Raw genomic sequence first — 15,935 nt, 5'->3', positions numbered from 1 at the left:
TTTATATCTGTGAGTATCTTGCTTACATGTGTGTCTATGTTTCATCAACATCTTGGAACTATAGATGGTTGCAAGTTGCCATTTGGGTGCTGGGAACTGTAATCCGGTTCTCTTTAAGAACAAGAACTCTTAACCACTGAGCTATCCCAGACCCCAGAGGAATGGATTCTGTGTTTACTGAGAACAGAGTATCTGTTTGGAATGCTGAAAGGTTCCGAAGTGGATCCTGATGGCGAGGAACCCAGTGGACGTGCTTAAGGCCACAGTTAAGGTGATGCATCTGTGTTATGCATGCATTTTTATTTTTATTTTTTTCTGGATAGGATTTCACTATGTAGCCCTGGCTGTCCTGGAACTCACTCTATAGACCAGCCTGGCCTTGAACTCAGAGATCGGAGTGCTGGGATTAAGATGTGCACCACCCTGCCTGGTTTTATGTTGTATATAAAGTCTATAAAAGTCTAACTAAAAGAAGATTCAAAGTCTCACGATAGATTACAGAAATGTCCTCGGGTTTCAGTGAAAAAACACTGCCAGGGAGACCTCCAACTCGTGGGAAAAGGCCTCCTGACAGTGGCCACAGTCAGATGATAGAGATGTTAGAACTATCCGATGAAACTTTAAAGTAGTCCCGTAACAGCGCTTCCACAGGCTGTCGTCTGTGCCTGGTGCCGTGGTGTCAGCCATTATCCTAGAGTGCTGTATTGGCAAGTGTTGTTGGGTCATTTCTAATCAGTATGATGTGAAGGACATGGCCTCCGAGTGTGTAAGGCGAATGACAGGACCGTCAGAGGAGCAGATTCACTTAGGAGAGGATGCTTCCCACAGGCCTTTCCATAGCTGTGGGGAACACAACAAGGATCGGAACAACCCTGTGAGCCAGTCTCACCAATAAATCCGAAAGACGGAAGTCAGGTAGAGCAGTCTCTGGGCACCGTGCAGTCATCCGTGAGCGCCGTCATGGCAGTATGATAAGTCAGAGTTTCTTGTTTGCAAATGAAGACATACTCTTGTAGGTAGCACTCAAGTTAAAGAAGTCACCCAGGGACTGAGCGCCTGTATGTATCAAACACTGGTCATGCAAGCATGGGGGATCAGAGTTGGAGCCTTAGATCCAGTAAGGGCAGGAGGCAGAGACAGGTTCTCAGAGCGAGCTGGCCCGGTAAAAAGACACGCAGACACACACACACACAGGTACACACACACACACAGGTACACACACACACACACAGGTACACACACACACAGAGGTACACACACACATACACACACATATGCACACACACACAGGTACACACACACACAGGTACACATACACACAGAGGTACACACACACATACACACACATATGCACACACACACACAGGTACACACAAGGTACACACACATACACACACATACGCACACACACACACAGTTACATACACACACAGACACACACAGGTACACACACACAGGTGCACACACACACAGGTACACACACACAGGTACACACACATACACACACACATACGCACACACACACAGGTACACACAGACACACACAGGTACACACAGGTACACATACATACACATACACACACAGGTACATACACACAAACATACACACACATATGCACACACACAGGTACACACACACATACACACACAGGTACACACACGTACACACACATACGCACACACATACACACACAGGTACACACACACAGGTACACACACAGGTACACACACATACACACACACGCACACACACACAGGTACACACACACACGCACACACACAGGTACACACACACATACACACATGTACACACACACAGGTACACACACACACGCACACACACAGGTACACACACACATACACACACGTACACACACAGGTACACACACAGGTACACACACGCACATAAACACACAGGTACACACACGCACATACACACACACGCACACACACACAGGTACACACACACATACACACACACACTCGAGTGTGCACACAAAAGAAGTCACACAATAAAATAGAAAAAATAGTATTTTCAAGGTCTATCCATGTGGTGGAGTATCCGAGTATTTTGTTTCCTGCCCCCTCTCTCCCTACTTTTTAGTGACAAAGTTCACTGTGTAGCCAGGCTGGCCCTGAACTTACCCCTCTTGCCTCAGTCTCCAGAGTGCTGGGATTATAGGTTTGTACCACTCTGCCTGGCCCATTCTTTTGAATGATGTGATAATTATCTCTCATATACATACCACATTTTGTTTACCCAGTCCTTTAATTTAACATTTTTCCTTGTGAACAAAGCCACCATGGACATTTTTGGTGCAAATACATGTCGTCCTAGGTAGGGTTTCTATTGCTGTATATGTATAACACCATGGCCAAAGAAACACGGTCAGAAAAGGGCCCTTGCCTTTCACGTTCTGATCCTAGTCTATCGCTGAAGGAAGTCGGGGCAGGAACTGGAGCAGAGGCCGTGAGGCGTACTGGCTCTCTCCTCTTTCCTGGTCCAGCCTGGTTTCTTATGGCACGGGGCTGTTTACTGAGCAGTGGCATTGTCCACTGTGTGCTGGGCCTTACATTTTAAACATTTAAGAAAACGCCTCACAGGCTCTCCCACAAACCGATCTGATATAGGCATTTTCTCAACTGAGGTTTCTCTTCCCAGATAACCAGTTTGTGTCAAATTGGCAAAGGTCCAGTGAGGACACCCATGTCCTTTAGAGTTTATGTCTAGAAGTGGAACTGTGAAAATGAGGCACGTTGGTCATGTTCGTTCTTACCGTGACAAGAGGGATTTAGAAGGGGTGCAGGGCTTCTTTTCCCTCGTAGTTTATAAAGGCATACAGTTCAGCATGACTTCGAAGGCATGGCAGCAGCGGTGGGTGTGAGGCGGTGACCATGATGTAGTCACAGCCAGAGAGCGGAGAACGCTGGACTCAGTAGCGTTCTCTTTGTTCAGTCTGGGACCCAGCCCATGGGATGGGGCTGTCCACATTCAGGGTGAGTCTTCCTTGCTCAGTTAAAACTTTCTGGCAACATCCTCATAGACACACTTGTGATGTGTTTCCATGGTGATTAGTCAAGTTGGCGATGATAATTAACCATCAGATGTGGTAGGTAATTGCATATTTGACTTATTTGGGATATGGAGAAAGGCCCTGCTAGTTTATGTTCCCACCACTGATGTTGTAGCATCTCTACATCCCGGCCAATGCTTGTTTCTTCTCTTGGAAAACAAGCAAACAAACAAAAACCGGTAAGCATCCCACTGAGGCCGAGGGAGGACCACATTGTGGCCGAACGTCTTTTCTTCCTTTGGGGGAGTATGGTAGACTCTCTTGGTGACACATGATATCGTAGGGCCTTCAGCCCTTCCTCTTCTCTGGGGAATCCAGCATGGAAATTGTATCAAGGCAGGGAGCTAATCAGTGTACTGAGGGACTGAGCTGCATGGAAATGTCTAAGTAACTGAGGCCTTTTCTTTCTGCCGGTGCTCACTGGGTCTCAAGATCCAGAAGAGTTGACCCCTTGGAGTCATAGGGACCATAGAGCTGGCTGTAGTGTTCATGTAGCCAAAGCCGTTGTCATGCCAGGACATGAACCTGACAGAGTAGGAGCCATGCAGCATCAGAGGCCGGTGAGTGGGGTCACTCTTACAGTGAACCAGAAGACCACACCCTCAGTGCCTCGCAGGGCACCCTTCAGGGAGCCTCGGCGTCTCTTCCATCACTTTCTTGATATCATTACACCCGAGCGAGCCCTCATCCACGTGCAGGTACCATCCAGGATGTGTTATGGGTGGACATAGAGAAAGCTATGCCAGTGGGCTTCCTGCTCAGTCCAGAGCTGAGCTTGCCTGCTGCTGTGGCAGCATCAGCAGGTTCAGGGATGATTTTCTGGCCAACCCCATGGCAATTGTGCCATATAGGAAGGAACCTATAGTCTTGTGGGTGGCAGTGATGGTACGGACCATGGTCACGAGTTTCATGGATGTCTTTGGTCAGAGGGCTAAGCAGTTGATGATGTTAGAGGCGCTGCTGGCAATCTTGAGGGAGTTGAACACACACACACACGCATATATATATATATATATATATATATATATATATATATATATATATATATATATATATATACACGTGAGGTATTGGGCTGTCTTCCATGCCGATGCTTTCAGAGTCTTTTAATATTTTAATAATGCTTTATAAGTCATTTCCAGGGTTCAAAATTACACATCTCCACACCCCCAAAGTGGAAGCCCCTTATTAAACGTCTTCATCTGTAAGTCCTGCCATCTCAGTTATTTCTGGTTATCAGTTTATTCCCCCATGTCTGGTAATTTGGATCAGATGCTAAGACACAGTGCTTGTGGCACTGAGTCCATCATTTCCTTTTAATGAGCTAAGAATTTTGATTTTTAGGTTGGCAGTGGCTGAACACCTTGCAGTTAAGCTTGGGTCTATGGAGGGCTGCTTCTTGAGACAGGGTTTCTCTGTGTTGCCCTGGCTGTCCTGGAACTCACTCTGTAGATTGGGCTGATCTCAAACTCACAGAGATCTACCTGCCTTTCCCTCCTGAATGCTGGGATTAAAGACGTGCGTCACCGCCACCGCGTGTGAGGGTTGTTTTTAAGTGCTGTACGGATGTGCGTGCCCAGGTCTATCTCAGCACCTCTGTGAGTGGCTCATGGAGACTCTAGGCTAGGCTGGCTAGGAAATTCATTGCGGCTCAGAGAATACTCAGAGCGTTTCCCTGCTTCCCAGTTTGTGTGGCTCGTTCTTTGCGAAGTCCGGTGTCCTTAGCCATAATTCCTTTAATGTCCGTGGTGGTCTGACTGTGATGGGACATGGCCTCAAGTATTCGAGTACTCCGTTCCGAGGTGGGAGCCTGGGGAGGCTTGGACATGGCCTTGTTGGATAATGTCACCGAAACCTCAAAGCCTCGTACCCGTCCCAGCGCACCCTCTCTGTTTTGTACTTGTGGTTTGAGGTCTGAGCCCCGAGCATCCTCTTCCAGCCTCTCGCTGTTCCTGCCTCCTGACCTAACCCTCAGGCAGCGTAGGCCCATGTGAACGTCTTCTTCCGTAAGCTGCCTCGATCATGGTCCTTTATCCCAGCAATGAAAAAGTGACCAGCATAGGATTTGGTTCCAGGAATGGAGTGTGTGTATTTTATGCTGTTATACGTAGATTCTTTTCATTTTACAGGCGATTATAGTTAAGAGATAGCCTTGTGTCTCAGAAAAGATTTGTGCCTTTTAAACAACGTTGAGACTGAAGGAGTCTGCGGACTCACGGGTTTAGACTCCACAGTGTTGTTTTTATAATATGGCCGCCAGCCTGTGGACGCCAGGGAGCAGAGTGAGGTGGTTTAAGTGAGAACGCCCCACGTAGAATCAGATATTTAAAGACTCGGTTCCCGTTGGGGAGCTGCTTGGATGAGTGAGGAAAGTGTGGCCTTGCTGGAGAAGGTTTCACCACTCCAATTGGTCTCAAAGCCAATTACCATTCCCAATATAATCTGCCGCCATTGTCCTCGGAGTTCAGGACACGAGCTCCGAGGTTGGCTTCTCCCTTTCCCTCCCTGCTGCGCTGTGCTCAGCCTACATCCCCAACGCCTTGGATTTCCGTTATAAACAGAGAAGATAGTTTCTTCTCCCTTAGCTCAGGAACTCAGCCATGTTTTACCATAGACATAAGGAAGCATAAATGTGAAGGCACTGAAAAGCAGGCATGAGCAGAGTGCTTTATCCCATGGGTTTAGAGGCGCGGTCAGGCGAATGCTGGTCATGCTCACGTGGGGGCGTCTAGTGTAATTACTCAGGGCAAGAGTCTCAGAAGTCCTACTCATCACAGACGTTGGGAGCACAGCCTAACGTAAGAGCTTACCTAAAGCCATGGAAGCGTGCAAACAATACACACACAGAAACATTCGGGAGGAAGCATCTCAATGCTAATGGAAACTGCGCCTGAATGGTTTTTTATTTATATGTAAGTTTTTTGCATTTTTATTTACAGTTTAAATGTTCCCTGTTTTCCCTCCTGAAACCCACTGACGAGTATTTTGAGCGACTTAAATATTCTCTTTTAGATATTTTCAGGATGTCTGAAATGATCATTATTATTCCAATGGATCATTTTTAAAGCAGATCAGATTTGCCCATCGTTCTTAGGAAATCGGCAGATCTAGACAGGACTCTCATACTTGATGCTGAAGTGTTAGCATAAAGCAGGTGGCTTGAACGTTACCACCGTAAACGCGAATGTGGTGGCGAGCGACTGTGTCCAGTTCTTGAAGCCAGAACAACTGGGGGCAGCTGGTGTTATAAAGAACGCAGGTCAGTTCGTGAAGCTCGGGAAGCCAGGGACCCCGTGACCACAGAGGTCACTAGGTGTGGATCTGCTGGTCCTCAGCTGCATCCACTCATGGCAGGGTGGGGCGCGCGTGTCCACGCTTCATCCATGAGCAATGTGAAGGAGCACATGCTGCTCCTCTGCTGACAGCAGTGTCAGTCCGTCCCCCAGGTCACAGCTCCTCAAGTCCCACCGCTCAGCACTGATGCTTGACGATTGCCTGGTTTCTGCCACATGCCTCTTCGAGGACTCAGTCTAATGGCTCTGGGGGAGAGGACTGAGAGGATGAAAGGCACTTGTTCAAGCCAGAGGCCCAAGTTCAATCCTTAGAACTGTGGGAATGTGGAGGGAGAAAAGTGACCACAGAGTTGTTCTCTGACCTCCACAGGCACGGATGGCGGCATGTGTCTCCCTCCCTCTCCCTCTCCCTCTCCCTCTCCCTCTCCCTCTCCCTCTCCCTCTCCCTCTCCCTCTCCTTTTCCCTGTCCCTCTCCCTCCTTTCCCTCTCCCTCTCCCTCTCTCTCTCCCTCCCTCTCTCCCTCCCTCTCCCTCTCCCTCTCCCTCTCCTTCTCCCTCTCCCTCTCCCTCTCTCACTCCTACTCCCACTCCCTCTCTTCTCCCTCCCTCTATCCCTCCCTCTCCCTCTCTCTCTCCCTCTCCTTCCCCCCTCCCACTCCCTCTCTTCTCCCTTTCCCTCTCCCACTCCTACTCCCACTCCCTCTCTTCTCCCTCCCTCCCTCCCTCTCCCTCTCTCTCCCTCACTCTCTCCCTCCCTCCCTCTCTCTCTCCCTCTCCCTCTCCCACTCCCACTCCCTCTCCTCTCCCTTCCCCATCCCCCTCCCTCTCCCTCTCTCTCCCTCCCTCTCTCTCTCTCTCACTCCCTCTCCTCTCCCTTCCCCATCCCCCTCCCTCTCCCTCCCTCTCCCCCTCCCTCTCTCTCTCTCTCCTTCTCCCTCTCCCACTCCCACTCCCTCTCCTCTCCCTTCCCCATCCCCCTCCCTCTCCCTCTCTCTCCCTCCCTCTCTCTCTCTCTCACTCCCTCTCCTCTCCCTTCCCCATCCCCCTCCCTCTCCCTCCCTCTCCCTCCCTCTCCCCCTCCCTCTCTCTCTCTCTCTCTCTCTCTCTCTCTCTCTCCTTCTCCCTCTCCCACTCCCACTCCCTCTCCTCTCCCTTCCCCATCCCCCTCCCTCTCCCTCTCTCCCCCCCACACACACACTTATGAGAAGGCAGACTCTGGAGCAGGAAGAAGAGAAAGACGTGACTAGTTACTTGTTACAAAGCGTACGATGACCACACTGACTTGGAAAACAAGACAAAATAAAGTATGTTTTGAAAAATACTTCCAGGGAAAGTGAAGAAGTCACGTTACTAATGCAGTAATAAAGGAGATGAATATAAGATCAGAAGAAAAGCGAGCTGGCAGAAATAAAAACAAAGAAAAAAATTTGAGGTTAGAAACTATTAAGAAATGACACCAGATAGGGAAAGAGGGTCCAAGTGTCACTGTGCACTATTCATGTGCCTGTGTTTGTAAGTGCGTGTGAGAAGGCTTTCAAGTTTTGTTCCTGTTGGACTTGAACTCATCATCCTCCTGCCTCAGCTCTCTGAGTCACTTGTCACAATTCATATGTCTGAAATAAAAAAGACCCAAGGACAAAGTAGAAAATAATGTTTCATAAAATAGAAAAGTCCGGATCTGATGTTCACTGTGTATTTGCCTAAGTCCATCAAAAATAATATATTTTTCTGTTGTGTCATTTAACTCCCAGGTAAAAGAAAACTCTATAGTCAGTGAGAAAAGACTTTAAACAGGGAAGATTCTGGAGTTGATCTGAGGCCTGTCTGTTTCAAACAGATCCCATACTAAGGTAGATTTGTTCCCATTGGGTTAGGACTGGAGAGATGACTCAGTGGTTAAGAGCACTGACCCCTCCTTTGGGGAGTCCTGCTTAATTCCCAGTAGTCAAATGGCAGTGAACAACTGCCCAGAAGCCCAGTTTCACGGCATCCAGTGCCACCTTCCGCCTTCCAGGGGCGCTGCACACATGCATTCAAGCGAAACAGCCGGACACATAAGATGATACAATTAAAGGATACATGGGTTCGGTTGGTTAGGTCTTTGTGCACATTTAACCCCAGACAGGCCAAATGTGGCCTACTCTTGTAATCCCAGCACTCAAGAGGCTGAGGCAGTAGGATCACATATTCCAGGCTAGCCTGGACTAGGGTGTGAGACCCTGCCCCAAATAAATGGGCCAGTGTATAAATCAATCAATCCCGGCTCTATTTCAGAGGGAGTTAAATTAAAAAAAAAAAACCCACAGATATGTATTTTTGGACGCATGATAATGTAAGAATTACAGTCTTTATAAAATTTCCCGAGCGAATTACTTTTAAGATTTCATACCACCAGTCAAAATGAATAACTTACAAATAGAGATATTACAGTAAAATAATTGGTGGTGGTTGAATTGAATCTGATTAAACCTTTCAGGCAGTAACATTTTTATCCTGTCACGTGAGCACTTCTGTAATTGAATTAAGCACGAGATGCTGGGGCACATGGCAGAGAGGAGCAGCTTGCACTGAGAGAGAAAGCTGTGGAGGTCAGGATTCTTGAAGGGGGTGGTACTTACCTGGAGCCTTAAAGAGTTAAGTTACCAGGAAAGCCTGAAAGGCAGGATCCTGAAGGAAGGGTGTACAGAAAGGGTGGAACCATGAAGACTGTACACTTAAAATGTGATTAATAATTAAGTTTATTAACATTTTATGAGCCAGTCGCTACTATTCTTCCATTTACTGGAGACTTTGCACGTTTGTATAAAATTTAGATTTCCCCCTCCATACCTCCAAATAAAAGCAAGATGTATCTGGTGCGTGCAAATAAAAAGACTCCGATGGCACTTTATTCTTTTATACTAAAAAGACGGTGAATGTAGCAATCGTTAAAACCTGTAATTTGAAACTCCCTGCTGGTCAGATGATGCAATGTGGTATTTGTTTGTCGTAGTTTTTATATGTGGGGTGATTTTTCTTTTTTCTTTTCTTTTTTTCAGAGCTGGGGACTGAACCGAGGGCCTTGCGCTTGCTAGGCAAGCGCTCTACCACTGAGCTAAATCCCCAACCCCTGGGGTGATTTTTTTAAAGTATGTGCCCCGATAAAATTGTTAACACTTTTTTGCTGGTAACTGCACAAGATCATTCTTTACATTTACATGTTTCTGTCTCGGCCTCTGATCTGTTATCAAGGTCAGCACACACAGGCAGTAGTTAAATCTGGCCTGCTACCTACTTTTGTGAATAAAGCTTTATCGAAAGCTTTTATTGTTTTTTGTTTGTTTGTTTTGTTTTGCTTTTTGCTATGTTATCTACAGCTCTTTGCACATTGCAGCAACAGTAGGGTTAAGTCCTCATAGCAGAGACTAATGGTCATTTTTTTTTTAAGATTTATTTATTTTATGTATGAGTATAGTGTTACTGTCTTCAGAGACAGGAGAGAAGAGGGCATCAGATCCCATTACAGATGGTTGTGAGCCACCATGTGGTTGCTGGGATTTGAACTCAGGACCTCTAGAAGAGCAGTCAGTGCTCTTAACCGCTGAGCCATCTCTCCAGCCCCAAGACTAATGGTCTCGAAAGCCTAACTGTGTCCTTTCTGCCCTTCCCAGACAGTGCATGGAGCCTCAGGGATGAAGCATGAGGGGATTGAACAGTTACTTAGGACCTTGTGTGTAAGCAGCACTTTCCCTGGGACGGGAACCCGCGCTAGGGTAGGCTCAGTGGTAGCTCTCAGGGAAAGCGTTACTTCAAAAGTCGGAGAAATGCTTGGTGAAAAGAGGGGCTCGGTAGACCACATTCCGAGGGCAGCCATGATAAGGGCCAGCTAACTCAGTAGCTGAGGTTATCGGTGTTGTTGGAATCAGGCGAAAATGTCATTGTCATGCACGCATACATGCAGACATCCATGCTCACTATGTTTTTTGCAGTCTTGGAGACTGAACCCAGGCCCTGATCAAACATGTCTGAGTCCTGTCTGGAGCCTTCTTCCCACTCGGTTGTTTTCTTGTTCACATAGGAACAGCCTCACTTGGTCTGTACGCCAGGCTGGCTCAAAGCTCACTGTGTAACTCAGGCTGGCCTCAAACTTGCAGCAATCCTTCTGCCTCGGCCCGAGTCCTGGGATGAGAGGCATGAACTGCCCAGTAATTCTATACAGATTAAAAGAATGCCAAGCTTTGAGTGTACATTGATTGAATGGTATTAATTCAACACAACCTGTGTTATTATCAGTATTTACGTTGGCTGTGATGAAAGACATAGAGTACTAACTGATACGTTGTCAGAAGAATAGCTTTTTCTTTTTTAGGCTACTTTCAATTGGACTAATGTTAGCCGTGAGGGTTGGATTGGCCAGCAATTATTTCCTCTTCCCCTCTGATCAGATTCTGGGAATAGGTGACACAATAGGGCTGCCTTTTATATTTGGGTAAAAGTCCTGTTCACTCTACCACTTACCACTCACAGACCATTCTGTTTGTTTGTTTGTTTTCCATAATGAAAGAAATGCTGTTTGTAGATATTAAAGTTAAAAAATTCAGCATGAACCTCACTTTCTTCGTAGGACTTTCATCGTCTGTTTAACTCTAGAATAGCATCCCTGTGAGGAACGTCCTAGGCATTTGTCTATGCCTTTTTCTTCACACAGATGTGACTGCCATCGCACAATGACAATGAGCTCTCTCCTTTTGGAAGTCCTTTATTTCCCCTTAAAAGCTAAAATTTGGGTGATTGGTTGCTGGCAAGCTAGCTGCAAGCCGGTGGACAGCAACCTTCAGAGCAGGCTACAGCCTAAGCGTCTCTTCCGTTAATGCCATGTAGAAAATGAAATTAGAGAATGGTAAGGTCCCAGCATTAACTCTTAGGAGTTCTCCATTTCTGACAAAACATTGCTCATTTGGAAGTAATTTTATTATGATTTGACATAGCATGAGTTGATTTTAAATATAGAAACTTCATAATTGAAGAGAGTAACAGTCTTGTTGTTACGAAGTTTGTACTATTTAGTATCCAGGAGTGATTATACTTCTCCTTGGTAATATTTCCAGACTGTTGCATTTTCTTGATCAGAGACCTTAAAGCTGTGTACTGGTCTCTGTTACTTTGTTTTCTGAGAATCTTTTCTGAAGGACTCTCAGCCTGTTAAGGAACCCTTTGGGAATGTCCTTGTGCTGTGCTCTTGAGTGGCAGACTTTAGAAAAATTGGTTATGACCTTAGGCGGACCACTGTGGTGTTTACCTTTTGTCCGGTACCGGTGCTAGGATTTCAGAGTTGCTAAATAAATGGATCTTGCACTGTGTCCTCCTATGGTTCTCACAACTGCTGAGATTGATTTGCTGGTGTGTTCCTGATGTCTCTGGCACAAGAGCTCACGTGTATTGAACATCGGAATTAGCCTTGTGGGCAGTGTCTACCTAGTTGATGTCTGCTGGGCTATAGCCCCGCACCCCCACTCCTGTCCCCCAATCAGCCTTACAGGGTGATGTTACTCTTCCTTAACTTGATGGTGTCTTTACTTAGGAGTTGCCCTTTCAGTACTTAAAACTACAAAAAACCAGAGGAGAACAGAGGTAGCAGACCAGACTCCTGGATTCGAGAGACTCTGGCTTCCTGCAAACTATGAGAGTTCACTTGAGTCCTGTAGGGTGTTTGATGTCTTATAGGACGACCCCTCACCACCATGATCGTTTGGTATGCATTTCTGTGATAAGTGTCTCCTAGGCCCAAGTAAATTAAGGATGTATATCTACCCAAGGGGCTGTCACCTGTGGACTTATTTCATGTAAGCTTCAGAAAAATCTACTTACAATTCCTGAGGAACACAGTGATATTGGAATTAAACTTCATCGGCAGTCATGTGTTTGGTTTTATGTTTTTGAAGTGGATACATAGGATTAAAAATTTAAAAGTTTTGTGAAATAATTTTAAGATGTAATTCTTATCCACCTTTATCCCCAGATGAATACTTTGTGTTAGACAGCCTATAGAAAAATAATTTGGGGTATATGGTTTTAAAAACATTTTTCCTGTCTCATAAAATGAAAATAAAGATTTTCTATGAAGTATATTAGTTATAGACTTGTTTTTATCTGAAATGTGAGCAGCTGTGGCTTACATGGAAATATATAGTCTAAGACTTGGATTTTTGTCCTTGAATAGTTATTTTCAATTTAATTACAAGGAATCAGTTCTGTGGTGACAAAAATGGTTTAAAGGAAGTGTGTCCTAAATATGAATTAGTGGCTTCTTTGAATCATGAGATAAATTAGTTTAATTACACATGGCAATTTTCTTGGCTAGTGATGTAATGTGAAATAGAATTTTCCCTTTCCCTTCCCTTAAAACTCAAGCCAATTAAAAGAACTTTTAAGCCCTTTCTCACAGGCCACCATGGAGGGCTGCAGAGACGAACTTTAATCCAATAAACATTCCATTTGGATCATGAAAAGCAAGCAGGAGAGGCACTCCCCGGAAGGCGGGTGTTACTATGATCTACCCGGGAAGAGTTGCGAGGAATTTGCCAAATTAGCCAAGAGGTCCTCATATTTAACGCTCAAACGTGTCAAAGCTAACAGAATCATTATTTAATTTGCTTGAACTCTACATTGAGGGAACTCTGAAAAGCCACAACTGTTTTCTTCAAAGCCTCCACTGTGGGGCGGGATGGACAGGGCAGAGGGAGGTTGTGAGAACCCAGATAGCATTTAGCCCTGGCCGGAGCTGGTCAGAAGAGGGAATAGATAATTAGGCATAATTAGCGTGTATGAATCGTCGTCTCTCTGCCCTTAGCTTGAATAAATTTTGAAGGGAAAAAAAAAAACCCTCGTGGTGCAAAGCCTTTGATGTCGGAAGAGTCATTGTAGCTTGGCTGCACACAAGGCAGTGTTTTATACTTTTGACATAATGGTTGTGGTACAGAAAGGCTGAATGGACCCCGCATCCCCATCCGCTTTATACCAAGGACTTTTGGATTCTCTTGAAACAAAAAAGCATCACAAGTTTTTAGTTGTCCTTAATGAGGTAGCGGACCTCATTGGGCCTCCGAGGGAGCCATCTTTAGCTTTGTCTAAATCGTAATCACACTTTGTTTTTATTCCCTCTGGGAAATCTGGGTTTTTTGTTTGTTTGTTTGGTTGGTTGTGTTTTTTTTTTTTTTAAACTAACACTCCCCACTCCTAAGCTTGTACCTCTAGAAAGGATGACCGCGTAGGAGAGCCAACTAGAAAAATTAAACAAAATTTATCACACAGAAGACAGCATGTCTCTGCGCTTTCAATCCTCCCTGGTTTGGTGAACCTTTCTGTCTTCAAAGGGGTAACGTCCTAGTAGAATTGCTTTATAAGAAAGATAACAAGAAATCACACAGGGAGTAATTTTAGGTCGTTTTTTGCAGAGAACTTAATCTTTAAATGGAAATGACACCAAGTAAAATGGAAGTTTGTTATTAGTACAGGATTCAAGTTTTTAAATGAAATCAGTTTGGTTAAAATATCACTACTGTGTCTGCCGTTTACTTTGTCTTATTTTTGAGCCAAACGCACACCCTGAGAACCTGGCGGCGTGTCCCCGGCTGTCCGAGCACTGTCTTCTCAGTCCTGGGAAAGAGGAGCTCCATTTGGAGAAAGCCTTGCATTTATTTTGAAAATCTGAGGTGCTCAGAAACAACCAACTCACCTAAAATCCAGTGTTCATTTATTTTGCTAGTTGATTTATATTCCCTCGGATGGCCCAGAGTATTTTCAAATTGATTCCCAGCAAAAATAAATTAGTCACCTGAAAACTCCGAGTTAACCTATTTGCTTTGCAAAGCTGGGGGGAGCCGAGGCCTGGGGCAGACCATTCAGGCAGCGCGCTCTGAAAGTCTCCTGTTTCTGACCCATTTCCAACCGCTCCATCTGAGCTTTGGCATCGAGTAAAACAGAAAAAAAATCTCGCCATCAGATCCTGCGCCTCACTGCACTCCCCCTAAAGTCCTCCTTTTAGTGTGTAATTCAGTCCCAGCCATCGGCTCCTCAGAGCGTCATCTATGAATCAACGTTTGTCAGTGTCACTGCTTAAGGATAGCTTTCTTGTGACGTCCTGCTTCCCAGCAGACTTCTTTCAAGCCACCAGGCTCGGAGATGCTTTTGGCCACTTAACCCACTTTGCATATTGTGCCATTTGCAGAATAAAGTAGCCTTTTATGCTTGAAGTTGATTTGAACTCTGAAAGGCAACACCTGAACATCTCACAAAACTGGATAATCGTGGCTGATTGTGTTTTTCAGGTATAGGTCACAGGAAATTCATTTGGGGTAAAGTCTGCACAAAGCTAAGAAATATGCAGATCCCCTGTTGTAGGACTGTGTAAAAATTATTTACAGCTAATACTTGCATAAAGGTTAGAAAGGTTGATGAAGTGATATTTAGTTTTCCTTTACTATTCACTGCGTGTCAGAATGTAATTATGACTGATTCATGAAACTGTCTTAGAAACGAACCATCTTTATTAAAATGCTGATCAAGATAAGAGCTGACAGTGATAAAGAATAGAACATTTTAGTCTTGTTGCTTCTGAATGATTGCTAATTACCCCGGAGGTCACGGGTAGTGCCTGGTAGATTCATTGACATTATTTCTTTTAAGTCTGCTGTTTCAACAACATCCGAGCGTGAAGACACAAACTGTGCACAGGGAACAATAGTTTGGCCAAGTTCTCCAGGCGCTGGATGCCTAAGACACTCGTTTTCCTACTATGCGAATTTACTTTTTCTCTGTCAAAATCTTAATTACACCAGGGGCACTTGGCACAAAATACTTTGTGTGTGCGTTTGCTATTGACCGTGGCTGTACCTTCCCATTTTTAAGTTGCTCTCATGCACGCCACATAGGCTACTGAGGCAGTGCTGTCTCCTTATACATGTGCATATGAAATGAACAAAAGACAGGCTGGACAGCACTGGCCCATAAGTTAGAATCGTAGAAAGGCTCCCGAGTGCATAATTAGAATATATCCTTGCTATCCATAACTACTGCTTAATTTACTTCTCTGGCTTTACTAGAAAACAACTTTGTCATTGTCTTCAAAGATGTGTGGGACTCTCTACATGCTGTTCCTTAGCCTAAAGTGCTCGTTAGGATACAGAGATTAGTAAAGTTTGATTATCTGGTTAAACTCTTATAATATCTAAAGTATTATAGATATCATAATATCTAAAGTAACCCTTAAATTTCTTTATAACCCCAAATAGTAGTGTGTGTGTGCGCACCCACACAACCTTTCCAGTCATCCCACATATCTGTGTAGTTTCCATACAGCAGAAAAACCAAGAGCTTATGTAGGCCATCTTTAAACTGTGCTCTCATCTCCCGTAAGATTGTCTAGCCAGTAGCAGAACCAGGTTTGTAATCCAGGCTTCTGTTCTTTATTGAGAGTTTCTTCCAGCAGACCGTGTTCCACAGTATGCATGTGTGTGCGCGTGTGTGTGTGTGTGTGTGTGTGTGTGTGTGTGTGTGTGTGTGTGTGTGTGTGTGCGCGCGCGCACTCGTG

At 45.2% G+C, this 15,935-nt stretch overlaps 1 protein-coding gene across 13 annotated transcripts in view; it reads left to right on the top strand.

Annotated features, from left to right (window-relative positions):
* The window catches only part of Afg1l (AFG1 like ATPase), a 169,726-nt gene that overhangs the window by 87,432 nt on the left and 66,359 nt on the right, over positions 1–15,935 (top strand). For 5 of the 13 annotated variants that reach the window (XM_063279475.1, XM_063279477.1, XM_063279476.1 and 2 more), the window contains one exon: positions 6,738–9,399. In XM_063279475.1, coding sequence (XP_063135545.1) covers positions 6,738–7,571 — 834 coding nt within the window. In that variant the 3' untranslated portion in view covers positions 7,572–9,399. 13 annotated transcript variants of the gene reach the window in all.

This window comes from Rattus norvegicus, chromosome 20 (genome assembly GCF_036323735.1).
Source record: "Rattus norvegicus strain BN/NHsdMcwi chromosome 20, GRCr8, whole genome shotgun sequence".
Lineage (NCBI taxonomy): Eukaryota > Metazoa > Chordata > Mammalia > Rodentia > Muridae > Rattus > Rattus norvegicus.
This window is presented reverse-complemented; position numbering and strand designations above follow the sequence as displayed.